Genomic DNA, 16,347 nt, shown 5'->3' with positions numbered 1-16,347 from the left:
ATATGCGTCATGACTTTTCCGACAACCCAATATTTGCCGCCACTTTTATCTTTCTGCAATGAACATCATCAAGAATATTATAAATAATATCTTTCTTTTGTAATTAAATATTTTAACATTTGGAAAATCAAACAAATCTAAAAAACACAAAGCCTAAATATTGCTAGGTAGCTAAATAGCTGACTAGAGGGGCATACACAAAACACGGTAATTATTTGGAGGAGGCGTGTACATAAGGTGACAAAACTACCTGTCGTCTTAATCAATACTTGAATGAACTTCATTGACAGAATGTGCAGTAAATCTCCAGCTATCTTTCTGGCTCACACTTCCCTCTGAGTACTGGACTCATATACCCAATTATCTATATCACTTGAATTTTCAAACCAGACTTTGAGAAACGTGTAAAAACTAAAAAAATAAAAAGAACAAAAAAGAAATCATGCTTTCTCACTGGGCTAAATCATTAGTGTCTTTATCAAAGAACATGTAGTAAGAGCCCATTGTGGGCTGATTCTAGTTTCATCATTTAATAAAAAATTAGGAAAATCAAGGAAAGAGGAAAATGTCTTCTTTTAGGTAGGAGGGCATTTTATTTTATTTCTATGCCTAGCCTATAAAACTAAGAGTTGTATGGTGTTTTAGAGTTTGTTTTCTCTTACATTTTCTAGTGCATCCTTATAACATCTTTCTCGAGTAAGGACTGCCTTCCTATTGCAGTTAAAGAAACTGAGGCTGAACAAAGCTATTCGTCAGGTTTACAGAGCTATTAACATGGAAACAAAACGGAGAATGAAATCCCTGCTCTTTACTGATGCTACTGTCCTCCTAAGCCATGGAAGAAGACAGGGCCACCAGGATCCCCTGCAAGGAAAACTTTAACGTTTTGCACTTAGTGCCTTCCGGGAAGGGTGTAATGCATTTCAAGAACTCACCGATAACTGGCCTAGGCAGCTCCTCAATGGACACTATTTCTGACTCAAGAGAAAACGCATTTCGGACAGATGAGCGTGTACTCCATTTTCAGAGATCTCCAGAGATTAAGATTCCACATTATCTCCGGTAATTCAGTAGAGAACCTAATAACTCATACTCCTAGGAAGTTTCTTCTTAAATGTAACCTAAATTCTTTATGCTTCCCTTTTATCTTCTGTTGCTATATTTTCTGTAGAGATGGAGACCAGCTGGCTACCATTTTCTATAAAAAAGCTCTCTCAAGTACTTCAAAAGAACATCATTAAACCTCAACCCTGGCCTTGCCTTCAGTGTCGAACACATATCCAGGTAGTCAGCTGTAAGTGACAGAATTTTCCTCCATGGTTTTGTCACCATGAAGTGGCCAATCAAGACTAAAAGAAGGGCACTGCTTTTCTGTTTCTGACAAAGCTCTAGGCAGGGATACTAATAAAAAATGTTAAAACCCCATTATTTCTTAGTCCTAGTTCAAGTTAAGAGTTTGGTCAAATTAAAACAGGCAACAACACAAGCCCAGAATAAAATTATGATTCTCAGCTGTCATTCATTTCCCAGTAACTTAAATCTTGGCTGTTACACTTTGTTTTCCTGACAGTGATTTTGGGAGGAAGTAAATAGCCAGAAGGACACATCAGATGCAGCAAAGTAACCCCCATACCTGATTTTAGATCTTGGTCTTGACACTGTTGAGTTATATGCAAGGAAGTAAGAACAAAACACAGGTACTATCTGCTCTCACAGATATTATTTCATTTAATTCATAACATCCTGAAAGGTTGTGATTACTATCTTGTCCTGATTTTGGCTCAAAGACTCACATTCTAAGCAAACCGGGTCACAGGGTCACCTTGTGTCCGTGTGAACTTGCAAGGCTGATGTCTAGAATACACAGGTGATAGGAAGAGTTTCTGATGAAAATGCTGATTTACTGCGGGATCTTTCTCAATCCATTTGTAGTTTTATCCTAAAGTACTAGTGACTAATAATATATCTGGTGGATTAAATTATATTTTAATTGTAAAACCCATAGAAGGATTTCAGAGACTTACCCCAAACATCTGCCGGAGGTCAGGATCCCGGAAGCGGAAAGGAATATTAGAGACATGCAGTCGTTTCGGGGTGGATTTACTCTCTGAATTTTCACTACTTTGTGTCTGTGATTGCTGGCCGTCTGTCTGTGCGCCCCCTTCTGTCTGCTAAGCAAAGAAATAAACAACAATGAACGAAAAATACAGACAATTACTTCACATGAATTATGTAAAATAATTCAAGTCCTCCCCCATCCCAATCCTTCTCAAGTGTGTCTTTAAGCAAAAATTATAGTTGCCCCTTTAAAGAGAATAAAAACCCAAGATAGATAACTATGTTCAAAATGCTATAGTTTACAAACAAAATTTAGGTCTTTTGAATATTTACAGTGCATTAGTTTTAAAAAAAAAAGGAGCTAACAGAAATACTAAGTGACTTGCCCAAGATCACATGGAGATGTATTAGGATAACTGAAGATATAAAAATAGTACCATTACTCTTAGATTCTTAATAGAGCTTTCTATTTTTGAGATCCTTCCATTTTGAAAATGAGTCTGTTGTGCTTAGTTGTGGAGATCACTATATTTTTGGTCTATCATTCCAAGAAATAAGGGGATATTTTAATATTCCATTCCCTCTGTTAGTTCCAGAGCTTATGACTAGTGGGTTAGCAAAGTATTATAATATTACTTATGAAGAGGAGACACTTAGTGACAATGGGCACTTTACTTAAAAATTGAAGAAGCTTCTTACTCTGTAACCAATCTGTCCTCTCCTCCCTCATTTCCGCAATTCCAGCTAACTCTATCCCAGGAGAAGCCAACCTTTTTCACTGCCCAGAGCAAGGCTGCACTGAGAAAATCTGTTGGGAAAGGCTTTAAGTAATCTGAGTAATCTACTAGATACACAGAAATGCTAGATTTGAGTATATTCACAGAGTGAACGGGTATAAGTGAGTGTCAGGGTGCATTTTTAATCACGATAATCTCTTTTGCAACATCCCAGGCTCACGTTCATCTCATTTTTTTTTTCAATAAATCCTCAAAAAAGTTGCTATGTTGAGAAACACTTTTGACAAATATCTAACAGGTGTGACACATTCTAGGCATTCACAAAGCATTTATTTTGAAGTATTCATCTGGTAATTTAATAACTGTATGTTTTTCCTATTCTCTATGAAGTGCATGCCAAACCAGATGGCTTGCTGAGCTAATTAAACCAACATACTTTTAAAACAGGAGTGGGACCTGCTGTTCCTATTATCTCAGTAGGGTTAGAGCTGAGTCGCTAACAGATTCTTCTGGATGACGTAGGCCAAATCCCCTCCCTTCGGCCCAATGTTCAACTACAAGAAACTGTGAAACAGAGTCACTTTTGGCTCAAAGATGTTAGCAACCATCTTGAAATGAAGATTGAAGACTTCAAAATATAAAAGATAATCAGGAATAAATTCTGAATGAATACCAGCTTTTCAAGTGTCAATCTAAGTGATGACGGCTTTTATCTCATTCCATTCAGGCCTTCCAGATGGCTTAAATGTGTCATGATTCATGTGCTATAAAAATAGCAGAAAACGCAAGAGCTATGAAGCAATATTCTGCGAAAGTGTTAAGGTTTTCAATCATCAATCTGGGCACAATGAAGACTACACAAAACCAATTCCATCCAAAGATGAAACTCACAAAGTTACTATAATAAAACAGCGCCATGGACGCTAAAGCAATAAGCATAATCATTTACAACTAATGCTCAGCAAGCACCTTCAGGCTTGCCTCTCATGTTGCACGGCTGGATCACATAAATGTTCTTCAGTCACACTTTCAAACCACCAGACTGGGTCTGCAGGATGTCAGTGTGTCACTCTGAGAAAGGTTAAAAAGACTGATTCTAGCTCTAAACCACAGTTTTAAATATAACATATCTGTAGGCCCTGTAATCTATAATATTGTATGTGAGGTGACAGATAAATGAAAACTAATGATTACTTCGAAGTATGTAGCCCAAGCTACTTATTTGTTGCTCTTAAAATTTTCTAACAGCTCTGAAGAAACAATTTAAGAACATGGTTAGAACCCAGATTGGTTAATTTTCAGGCATTGTAGTGAACATCTATATTTTTTAAAAGTATGAAATCTTTAATTTTAGAAAGATTGGTAAGTAGAAAAAGTGAACTATCATTTCCAAAATTCTCAAAGACTTCAGACTTAGTATAAATTTTTAAACTGAAGTTTAACATCCATAGATAGAAATGCACAGATCATAAGCATTACAGCTGAATCAATTTTCACAAAGAAAATACCCTGATATAAACATCAAATTGGATCAAGCAACAGAACTCCAGAAGTGCCCTTGGATCCCGCTCCAGTCACCATTCTCCTGCCAAAGGGTCACCACTATCCTGACTTCTAACTGCATAGATTAGTTTTGCCATTTTTGAACTTAAAAATAAAAAAGAGTTATCACACAGTATGTACTCGAGTCTGCCTTCTTTTACACATATTTGTGTTATACATGCATTACTATAATTCATCCATTCTCTTTTCCATTTCATAAACATACAGAATTTGTTTGAATTACTTCCAGTTTTGGGCTATCAAGTTCTTCGTTACGTGTCTTATGGTGCACAAGAGCATGCATTTCTGTTGGGCATGTATGTACCTGGGAGTGGATGTGCTGGGTTAAGGATATGTGTAAGTTCAGCCTTAACAGATACGGCAGTTTTCCAAAGTGGCTGTGCTAACTTATACTCACTGTATATGAGAGTTCTAGTTGCTCTCAGTGTTGTCATTTCCGTTTTAATTATTCTCGTGGGAAGCAGTGGCAACACAATGTGGCTTTAATATGCTTTCCTCTCTTTAAAACTATGATCCTTTCCAGCTGGCCGAGTGGCACATTGATTAAGAGCTGGCTTGGGACACCAGCTCTGAGCAGCAGGGCCCCAGTTCAGATCCCACATGAGGGCCAGTGACGCTGCGCCCTCTACAGCTAAGATGGGGAACAGCTCGACCTGGAGCTGGGCTGCCGTGAGTCACCGGCGATGGCGTAGGCTGTAGCCCCTGCTGCAGTGGGCTGCCATAAGCTACAGTGAGTGGCCCGCAGCGGGCGTGAGCTACCAAGAGCTGCCGTGAGTGGCCGTCCAGAGGTCGGCTACCTATCTGCCTCACCTGGGAAGAGCGCAATGAGAATATCAACATGGGTCAGTGAAGCGACATCCTCCACAACTAGACTGAAGAACAAAAGGACAGCAATTTGTCTTCTGTTCCCCTTCCCCTGATTCCCCAGCGCTATTCCCCTCCCTCAATTCCCCAATAAAATCTTTAAAAAAAACCCCACTATGATCCTTTCTTCTTTCCACTTACAGAATTTTGTTAAAAAATGGGAATTCCTTGTAAAATAGCAATTATTTCTTGAGTACATACTATATGACAGACCCATATCTAAGCCTTTTAATAATAATTAATACTTAGTGCTTACTGCTGACAGACACTGGCCTACAGATTTCATATACTTTAATTAATGTAATTCTTTCAAAAGCCAAACAGTAGTGTTTTCTTTTTTAAACTGAGAACACAATAGGTACTATTTTTTTTTCAACCCTACTTTTCAGATGAGGAAACCAAGGAATAGAAAGGCTGCCTACGTAATGAGCAGGGGTGTGAATACAGCAGTCTGGCTGTGTATATGCATTTCACCACTACATTATACTGTACTTTAAATGTATTGCTTTTTAATTCTCCAATAATCTATGAGGCAGGTTCTATTATTACCCCTAACTGACAGAGGCAAAAACTATGGCATAGAGAAGGTAAGTTAGTTGCTCAAGGTCACATATTCAGTGGCAGAGCCTCGTCTTTTTAACCTTTCTCAGAGTGACATGCTGACATCCTGCAGATCCAATCTGGTGGTTTTAAAGTTTGACTGAAGAAAGTTTATGTGATCCAGCTGTGAGGTGTAAAGAGGCAAGTCTGAAGGTGCTTGATGAGAATTCAAAACTAGGCAGCCCCATTTCATGTGCTAAATAAACCGCTTCCTTTCTTACACTGGACCCATTCTCTCCCTTTCTCAGGACCCTCAGCAGAAGGAGCAAGCCTTCTCCTGGGTGGAGGCAGGCATGGGGGCAAGGGACTGGGAAAGCTCCAAAAGAGGTGACATGTGTCTATACCTGGAGGGAAGAGGAGCAGGTCAGGCCACAAAGGGGAGGAAAAGCAAGAGGAAAGAAAAGCAGCAAGGCACACTGAGACTTATGAGGGGAAAAGCCAGAGAAGTACTACACTGATAGATACTCAAAGGAGCTGAGGGCAGATTTCTGTAGAGTGGACTTAGGAATAGGAAATATACATTGAATGCAATGAAATGAGATCATATTTCCCATTTGACATTCTCAACTTTACGTTTGCCGCAATACAGACAACTAATTTTTGAAATAGACAAATCAGAGAGAAAAGGAAAAAGTTTTTAGGCTTTATCTTTGTGAAAAGTGGACAGTGAAACTGTTCTGGAGAAAAATCTCAGTCAGCATTGGTTTGCTATGTTTTCTATTGTTATCTGCTGAGCAACTTTACGGACTGTATAAACAACGTCCCCAGGTCCTGTCTTTCCTTCTGTGGTCGTTTTCTGGCCTAATTTATTCACTGGGCAGGGGATGAAACAGAAGAGGCTGGAGTCTGTGTACTGAGAGTTTACAGTGAGGACTGGCGGTAGAGGCACTGCTTGATGCAATCCTATGACTAAAGTCTATGCATCCTGCTCTGTAAACAACGGGCCTCCCCAGTGAGGTCCAGCTATCTGTCAACGCCGCAGAGGAGCCCAGGGCTTGTTACACTGAGGAGCAAATCAGACTCTTTAAGTCTCAAAACCTCATTCTAGAAATGAGGACTAAAACTGTTTTGTTTTGATGAGCTCAAACTTTTAAAATTCTTCTGACTGGGAAATGGATTAATTGTTCTGACTTCTCCATGAGACAATGAAAATATTTTAACTATTTATACATTATGATCAAATGTTCTGTTACGGCCTGAAAGATAACTCTGGGCAATACAATATGAAGTATTATTTTCCAAATCTCTACCATAATAAGACTTAATATATAATCTGAGATACTAAGGAATCTCCTGATTAATTTAGGAATAATATTTTGATTTATGAATGATCCAATTTTTTCAATAATTAATGTTCCTGTTTTCTGAGATGTCTTCATTTCTTATTTTCACCTCTGTAAGGCTGAAGGAGAAGAGGAAAATGATCTAGCGTGTACATTTCTTGAGAATCTGATTCAAATCTGAAACACCCATTAAACCAACCCATTTTTAAATGATAGTTTGACTGGGTATAGGATTCTAGGTTGAAAAAAATATCTTTAGAATTTTGAAGACAACTCTCACCTGTTCTCTAGCTTCCAGTGTTGCTGTTCAGAAAGCTGAAAGCATCGTGACTCCTGTCTCATTGTATGTGACTTGCCCCCCACATTCTCTAGTTTGTAGACTATCCAAATATGTCCAGTGTTCTAAAATTCCAGTGATGTGCCTTAATGTGGGTTTATCTTATTTTGATCTATTTAGCTAGGAATTCCATCTCTTTTAAGTTGGAAATTAATGTCCTTCAGTCCTGGGACGTTTTCTTAAATTATTTCACTGGCGATTCCCACCCCATATATTTTATCTTTCTCTCTTTCTGGAACTTGTATTATTAGACATTGGATATTCTGGACTGGTCTGCTAATTTTCTTACCTCTTTCTTGTATTTTCCGTCAGGGCCTTTTGGCTCTGTTTCCTGGGATACAGGTTCTAATCTCTTATCTGAAAACTTTGGGGCCAAATGTATATCAGAATCCAGAATTTTTAGGATTTTAGAAAGGCAATAATGGTATATAACCCATAATGTAAAACCTTCAATGGCACTTGGGGTAGTGATAGTTCTTTAGCAAAATATATGCATATTCACATACATGGGATAAAGACTATATACAGATTGTGAGTTTTGCTGCAAATGAATGAAAAATCATTTGATTTTTAGAACTTTTGGATTTCTGGTTGTGGACAAGAGATTGTAGAACTCCAGTTGGGTTCAATTTCTTTTGGATGGGGGTTGGTCTTCAGTCAAGGTTTGTGAATCCTCCTCATAAGATAAATTAGATATTTTTATTGTTACAAAGTCAGTCACATATAGTGCAAGGGACATGGCGCAGAAAACTGCAAAATTCAAGACTAAACTTACCAAAGGATAGTAGATATTTCTATTAACTGCTGAAAGTAGAGCTGCCATGTGAATTACCATACTATTCATATAGCTTTGAAATTAGGCAATTTTTAACAAAGTTTTCATTTAGGAAGATTCACATTGGTTCTGTTAAAGGAACCAGATTGTGCTCCAAACGAAGTTGCTCATGCTAAGACCGGTGTCAGCAAACCAAAACTTAACTAAATTTCTATGCTCAGTTCTCCCAGAAAAGGAAGGCCTAGGTCAACCAATCAGCAGTTGCCTACTCAGCACAAGTTACCTGACCAGGCTCCAAGATTTCTCTTTGTTCCATTTAAGGAAAGTGACCCCGCCTTAATTAATCAGCCCATGCCCAGTATATTAATAACTTCCTGTTCTTGCTCCCTTCTGCCTATAAAATCTCGTCTTGTATAGCTCTTTGGAGCTCCTTTCTATCGAGAGATTGTTTGCTATCAATTCATGAATTATTGATCTGTGTAACTTACTCAGTTGAATTTTATTCTTTAACACAGTTTAAAATTTGCCCCAAAGTGAAATTTCATTAATTTTTCTATATCACACTATTTCAATTCTGAATGATTCAACTTTGTATAAAATAAGACTAATATATTTTATACCCAAGAAAATCTAATGCAAAATTCATTGACCAAAATAGCTTTAAGAGCATCTAAAGGATTTATGTGTGTGTATATGCTTCACTAATCACAATGCAGTATTTCTCAAAGGGTAGAATGCCAGATCTGCAGGATGTTAATTGGTATTTTGTAGAAAATGGGTTTCATGGTAAATAATTTGGGAAATACTGGACTAAACAAAGTTAATAAGTTTCTTGTGAATTTTGAAGAGAGAGAGCTAAGCATTCTCCCCAAACGTATATTACACATATCATTCATTCATTCATTTTGTAGAGCAGGCTATAAAATTCACTTTGAAAAATACTGCTTTAATCAGAATGGCTCTTGGGGCACTAGCTCCCTAGGCTGTAAGGGAAGAAAACGGCAAAAGAGAAAAGAGATACAATTGGTTGGCCTGTTAATCTGTATTGTTTTATAAGTCAAGGGCTGCCTGTAACACTTTCTTTGAAATAAGATAATTATAAACGAATAATATCATTGCTAATATTTATTAACATTTACTACGTGCCAGGCATTACCTACTAAGAGCTTGCTATTCATTTTCTCCTTTAATCCTAAAAACAACACTATGTGGTAGGAACTATTATCACCATTTTTACAGATCAGGAAAATGAGCATTAGAATCATAATTCTCTCATAGTTACACATTTAGCAAATGGAAGAAGCCGGGAGCTAAACCTGGGTGTCAATCTGAGAGTCGGCGCTCAAGCTCCCCAACCACAATATTGTATAATAAAAACCAGTTTTTTTAAAAAAGCTTTTTTCTAATTCAGTTTTTCCTGATAATACTTTAGAAAGTAGGTTGGGATACTTTTCATTATGTTACTACTTTGTAGTGCCTTAAAAAAATAAGCAACTACAATCCCCGCTGATATACAAACTAGATTTGTTAGCATTTAATGCATCTTTATAAATATTTATAATGGAATATATGGTGGGTTAAAACATGGTAGAATTAGATCATGTGAACCTGTTAATGAGTAAAAATGTCCTAGTATGATAGAATATTTTTATTAAAAAGTGAAATCTTGGTCCATATGCTTATTTACTAAAAATCAGGGTATTTCACAGTGCTAAAATAACATACTAATAAAAACTCTTGTGATATATTAAATATTATTTTATCTAATGCCACCATCAAATAATTGGGGGGGGGCATAAAAAATTGAATTTATTTCCATATAGAGCAATTTCCTATTTGATGAAAATTACTTTTAGATTTAGTTATTTTAAAGAGAAATGCCTAAGCATTTCTTCCACATATTTGAATATTGCCATGACAAGCGAAATTCTGAGAATCTAGTCCTGTTTGGGCACTTAAATAAACTAACAATTTTTTACCAATAAACTAGTAATTCAGTTTTCTTCAGAAAAGATCTAGTTCCCTTTTTCAGTGGGTCAAAGTGCTATAAAAAGGAATTACAAAGGGCATTATTTGTATATGCAATATCATATACTGATTATCAGTATAATACTGTGAAACAAAAACCAGTATCACGCTGTTAAAACAAAAATCACAAGTCACTTATTTTTTTTAAACCAGAATTAAGAATTATATAAAAATTACATGTAATATATAATAGTGAAACACACATAGATGGTCAGTTCAAATTTTAAAAACTTTGTGCTTAACTGATTCTTTAGTATTTTAATGTACGTTTGAATTTTAGAATGAAAGAAATCTGTTAGTATGTTCTAAGTTGGAGTTCTTAGGTTTAAAGTTGAAGAGTAAGTGGAAGCTAAGAAGATAAGACCCCATGGATGCCCTTTAGTTTCTATAATTTGCATGGGGAGGCAGAAAAAGAGCTGAGAAAAAGCTTGACGGAAAGCAGGTTTCCTGAGTCTCAGCTCTGGTACTAACTAGCTGAACCTCACTCACGTCACTTAAAACTGCTGACCTCTGCTGTAAAAGGAAGGCATAAGATGATTTCTAAAACCCATTTTAGCTTTAAAATCCAGTGATTCTAATCAGAGTTTACTGACTTCAAATGATAGCACAAAATACTTATGGAAAATGTACAGCTCTTGTAGACAGGGTAAGGAAAGCCATGGCTCCAAATTAATCATTAGCACTTCATCCTCGCGCTAACCTGGAGAGCAGTAGGGTCAGCAGAGCCCGGAATTACTGTTCCTAGCACTTTTTACGTCTAGTTTCTTTTGGTGAGGATGAGTACATACATTAATGAAGGCAAGCAAATGAGGAGAGCAATAATCATGAAGTTAACAATATTAACAATGTGCTGAAAGGGTGTCTTGAGTTTTACATGAACCCAAGGGCAATTTTCTCTATTCGAGAATATCCATGCCAGGCTCTGGGTGTGGTTTCTGTATAACTCGGGGCATTTTCAGACCAGGCTACAATTTCCTCATGGATCCAGCTTTGAAACTGCCAAACTGCTTATAGGCATCAAAACTCCAGAGCTGGAGGGTACAAGTAATTATATTTGAGTGTAGATTGCATAGACTCAACACCCTCTACCTTTTATTACTTTGGAGCAAGACGAGGGCCCTTCTTGGGGAAGCGGATGGCTAGATGAATGAGTTCCCTTGCAGCCCCAGGCCTCTAACTTTAGCTATAAAGTTAATGATAATACCGCTACTGAAGGCTGAGGGTAACATGGCCCAACAATACAATGTAACAGAAAGATTTGGGCTCCTTTTTCCCATTATGTCCCAGAAGTCCTCATTTGGGCAAAATGGGCCCACTGTTAAGGGCTGTGACTTCTTGGCTATGTTTTAATAGGTCACCAAATCCACAAGGCACCTTCAAGTAAGGGATTTAGTGGGGAATTCCAAGAGGATGCTTAGACTGATCTTTGGCTAGTAGAGGAGTACAAGGTCTGGCTTCATTCAACACCAGAGAAAGGATGTGTGACAAAGCAAAGAAACTGAGGATGACAGACAATGTGGGGTCTAAGCTACCTTTATTAAGAGGTGTGCTTGCGCGCTCTCCAGGGAGGAGCGTTGTAAAGTCCACAGCTGACTAATACAGCAAGGTGGGACGCCTCAGCTATCTCCTCAAATCTCTGCTTCAGGTCCACCAACGAATCTGCTCAAATGCTTTCAAAGATTCTACTATTAATAACATCTATTACTACTAATCAATCAAAGATGCTTAACTGCCTTTATAAGCTTCTTTTTTCATTCAACAAACACTAAACATCCACTGTATACCAAAGGGAGTAATAAGAGGAGGACAAGTAATAGCTCCTGCCCTCAAGAAATATATAATCTAATAGGAAGGCAGAATATATATACAAATATAAACCTCACATCTGAAGATTATTCACCAAAGCTTGTTTACTTCAAATACTTCGGTTATTTATGCCTGCTGACATTTGTGAAGATATCTAAACATGTAGGAGCTGAGGTCCTTTCTTCTCTGCAGGCAGGTGCAGCAATAATCATGCCTCTGCAGACCCAGGTGGGAGACCCCTAGCTGCTGCCTCTTCTGCTAATGCACAGTATGGGACCAGCTGACTGTCAACAAGCTCTCATCTTAAGAGCACAAGAAGCTTCTAGCCCAATGTTAAAATCAATTTCTAAACTACATTTTAGAACTAAAACTCCAGATTTCATTGCTTCTTTCTCGTTTTTGTAACAGAACTCCTTTCTTTGTGTTCTCTCCATCAACAAGATGGAATTATCCAACACGAACAGGATCTATATTAAAATATAGCTGTAAATAGAAAGAAGTAAAAAAAAATAAAATACAGCTGCAGCTCACGATAATAAAAAGCACAAGTAAGTGACATCAATTGGGACAACCAATTTAATAAGATGGTTAAAAGCAATTATCTTAAAGAACTATTTAAACAAGTAATTTCCAAAGCATTTCTAATTTATTCTCACTACAATCCTGTCAGTAAGGCATTATTAGCATCTCTGATAGATGAGGAAACTGTAAGTTGGGCGGTAAAATGATTTATTCAAGATACAGTTATTTCATAAGGACCACACAATCTTCGACTCTGATCTCCTTATTCTACTCATCCAATCAGCTGTCAAATCCTGTATATTCTACCTTTATAATTGCTCTTTAATTCATCCCTCCTCCACATGACTACTGTGAACCCCTTGTCCAGAACCTCATTATCAATTCCAAGCATAAGACTCTTCCCTAACCAGTCTCCCTGCTTCTCCACTCGTCTTGTATACACAACAGATTAATCTGGAAGCGCAATTCTGCTCACTTCCATTTCTTTGCTCAAAAACCTTCAATAGTCATTTCTCAGCTGAGTACTTTCATACTCTTCCCAATTTGTACTCAGGGACGCTTCTCCCACCTATTTCCCATTAGTAGGGACCAACACCCAAAGCTTCAGCCAAATGGCAACTTACGCTTTCATTCAGACAGCATGATCCTTTCCATGTCTCCATCTTTGCTTTGAGAAATGACTTCCCTCTTCTTCCCACCACCATCTAGCCATGTTCGAATTCTAATCACTGTCTACACAGGCCCAGGCCAATGCCATCTCCACCAGGAAGCCTCAGCTTCTCTCTCCTCAGAGCTCCCCTGGCACGCCTGATTCTTCCTTCATTTTTTTCTGCAGGAAATATTTACTGAGTAACTATTAAGTACCAGGTACTGTGATAAGTCAAAAATGAAAAAAAGAAAAGAAATGAACAAAAAGAGGTCTGCCTTTAAAAGTTAGGGAGACCTATTGTAATAGCTATGGTACGATGTCAGGAGTATAGCAGACTTGGTGGGGTTATCACTTTGTGAGGGGTGTAAATGTCTTATGTTGTTTTGTACACCCGAAGCTATAAAATAAAATAAAATATTTTTAAAAGTTAGGGAGACAAAAGTAAACAAAAACATCATACCTTATAAGTTCCACAAAAAGTGGTCAGCTCAGGAGTCTACCTGAGCCTACAGGAGGTACACACACAAATCTGGCTTCGCCTGGAACCTCAAGGAAGGCTTCCCAGCCAAGCTGACACTTGGGCTGAGCGGAAAGGTGCATAAGCGCCTGCTCAGGGGCTGATGTGAATGCACATCACCTTCTGTTGTTGACTTGGAGGTGGGGTAGAGTGCAGAGTACGGACTCTGAATTCCCCAACTGTGAATACCCTAACATAACACAAAGAGCTATTTTATGAACAACAATAAAATACTGTCTGTGGAAGCAATTTTTAAACTGAAAGTATTACGCAAATTGAAGGTATCAGTTATTTATACAAGACCAGTGCTCTAACCCGTGAGCTATAGGGCCTCACGGGCGGTATCAGTTATTTATAAATAGCAAGGCTTCCTATCCACCTTTTGAATTTAATTGGCCACAGGAATTACCAGACTCATTTAAAGAAACATATAATTAGATAGTAAAAGTTTAACAGGATATTCTATAATATTGTCAAATCTAGGTTTTATGATATATTTCTCAATCTCTCTCTCTCCACACATATCCCCTAGGAACATACACGTATACAACTTCCAAAGGCAAATGGCTTAAGAGCAGTAAATTCACATTCACATTGAAATTATACACTTAAAAATAGAAGAAGTATCTTCAACCAGAGCTTCCCAATAATTTCCCATTTTACTGCTGGCAACTTCCTAAACTCATAGAACCTGTGCTATCTCTGTTTGTAGACACAACTCTAAGGGGATTTTCTATCTTCTCCTCAGCACCAATAAGTTCAAAATCCATCGTATACACATGGATTCCTCATTTTATTTCAATATTTATTTAGGAACTCAAACTGATCGACATAATGCCAAATTATATAGTGAATAGCTTCTAATATGGAAGAGGAACAGAAAGTCTTAACTGTATATATTTATATTCAGGAACAGGGTTTGCCCTTAGCGCTGTCATTAGAAACATACAATCCGGGAGTCTGAAACACTGGGAAATGGTGGCAATAAGGAAAAAGAGAACGAGAAACAGGCAGCGGTGCGCTGAGTAACTAAACCACCATGAAGTGATTCAGGGAAGGGGCTTCTGGTTGATGGCGTGAGCTGGTCAGTGAATCCTCCCCTCAAAACAATGTAACAGTAAGGAAACTGGACAAGTGTCCAACAGTCATTTCAGGATTCTGGAAATCAATCAAAGGCAGACAATAAACAGAGAAATTTCTTGAAAAATTGCTCGAGCTTAGTGTAAGACCAGCAGGAGTTTACATACTTATTGCCTGGGCTACTCTAACCCCTGACCCCTCCTCCCAACCCCTCAGCTCTGCTGGGAGAACTAGGTTTTAAGCACGGGGCTGGGGTTCTGCTGCCAGAAGGGACAGACTCAACACGGGGCATTGGGTGGTTCAATGGATAACCCACACTTTGTCAGCTTAAAGTAGCAAACTTGGTAGGAGCCTACCAGGGGAAATACAGTTCTTCTAGCTTAAGGCTGTGGTCTAACTGGCTGAGTGGTGGCCCAGCCAGACATCTAAAAGGGGCACCCTGGAAATGAGAGACTCACAGAAGAGCGGCATACGCTCTCCTCTCTTTCCTGACTATGATACTACACGGATGAGGAGGGGAAACAGGGAAGGGTCCAAGAGAAAGAAAAATCCAAGGCAAACTTGAGAACTGGCTGAACACTGAATGCGCTTCCCAATCCATAAACAGAAGGACTGACAGAGAGTGGAAGCTTTACAAGCTTGAGGTGCTTAAGCACAACCTCTGCCCATATCGCTGGCTGACCACTAAGCTATGGAGACTGGGGTGACTTCTAGCCAGGCTAAAAAGTCAAAATGAAAGTGAAAACCACCAAGCAGCAATATCGGTGGCTGCATACCATGGGGTAGTCACAGTCTACAGTTTAAGTCCAGGCAAATGACTTAAACACACATATATACAAATCCTATCAAGTGGCTTAAAGACTAAATAAAGCTCTTCTTCTCATAATCTGACACAGGAAAGGCAAAATAAAATCTAAAAACTAAAGATAGATCTTTCTATGCAGAGTATAGAACATTTTTATCTTTGGAAATATACCACACAATTCCACAAACAGTATGATATGAGGTGCGATTCAACAATATGGTCAATGTTTAAATACAAAAAAAATTATTACAGTAAAAGACACATTGCCATTAATACCCCTCAAACTACTCTCTCTCGCTTCGAACACGCTTATCCCATTGTTCTTGCCACTTTCTGAAGCAGTTCTGGAAGTCCTCTTTCAAGAGTATCTTTCGTTGGGCCGGCTGAGTGGCTCAGTTGGTTAAAAGCTCGCTCAAGAGTTTGAGCTCTGAGCAACAGCAATTTGAGTCCCGACCCAAGCTGAGCAGTTACTGAGCTGCCAACAGGTGGCAGGATGGCTCAGATAAAAAAAAAAAAAAGAGTATCTTTCGTTGTGCTGTCGTGGCTGCCTCGATGTTCTGAATCATTTTGACTTTGGGGAAGAGCCAGAAGTCGCACGGTGCCAGATCCAGTGAATAAGGTGGATGAGGACACACCGTAATGTTTTTATTTGACAGAACTTGCTATACCAGAAGCGATGTGTGACAAGGAGCGTTGTCATGAAGGAGGATGATTTACGGCACA

At 38.4% G+C, this 16,347-nt stretch overlaps 1 protein-coding gene across 32 annotated transcripts in view; it reads right to left on the bottom strand.

The window, feature by feature from the left end:
- RBFOX2 (RNA binding fox-1 homolog 2) overlaps positions 1-16,347 on the bottom strand; it is a 253,002-nt gene that overhangs the window by 41,979 nt on the left and 194,676 nt on the right. For 27 of the 32 annotated variants that reach the window (XM_019625525.1, XM_019625527.1, XM_019625540.1 and 24 more), the window contains one exon: positions 2,025-2,171. In XM_019625525.1, the coding sequence (XP_019481070.1) occupies positions 2,025-2,171 (147 nt within the window). The remainder of the gene's footprint in view (positions 1-2,024; positions 2,172-16,347) is intronic. The other 5 variants (XM_019625519.1, XM_019625551.1, XM_019625531.1 and 2 more) reach the window with 1 other exon arrangement.

This window comes from Hipposideros armiger, unplaced genomic scaffold (assembly GCF_001890085.2).
Source record: "Hipposideros armiger isolate ML-2016 unplaced genomic scaffold, ASM189008v1 scaffold_633, whole genome shotgun sequence".
Classification (NCBI taxonomy): Eukaryota; Metazoa; Chordata; class Mammalia; order Chiroptera; family Hipposideridae; genus Hipposideros; species Hipposideros armiger.
The sequence above is the reverse complement of the archived record's forward strand: the minus strand, read 5'-3'. Positions and strand labels throughout refer to the sequence as shown.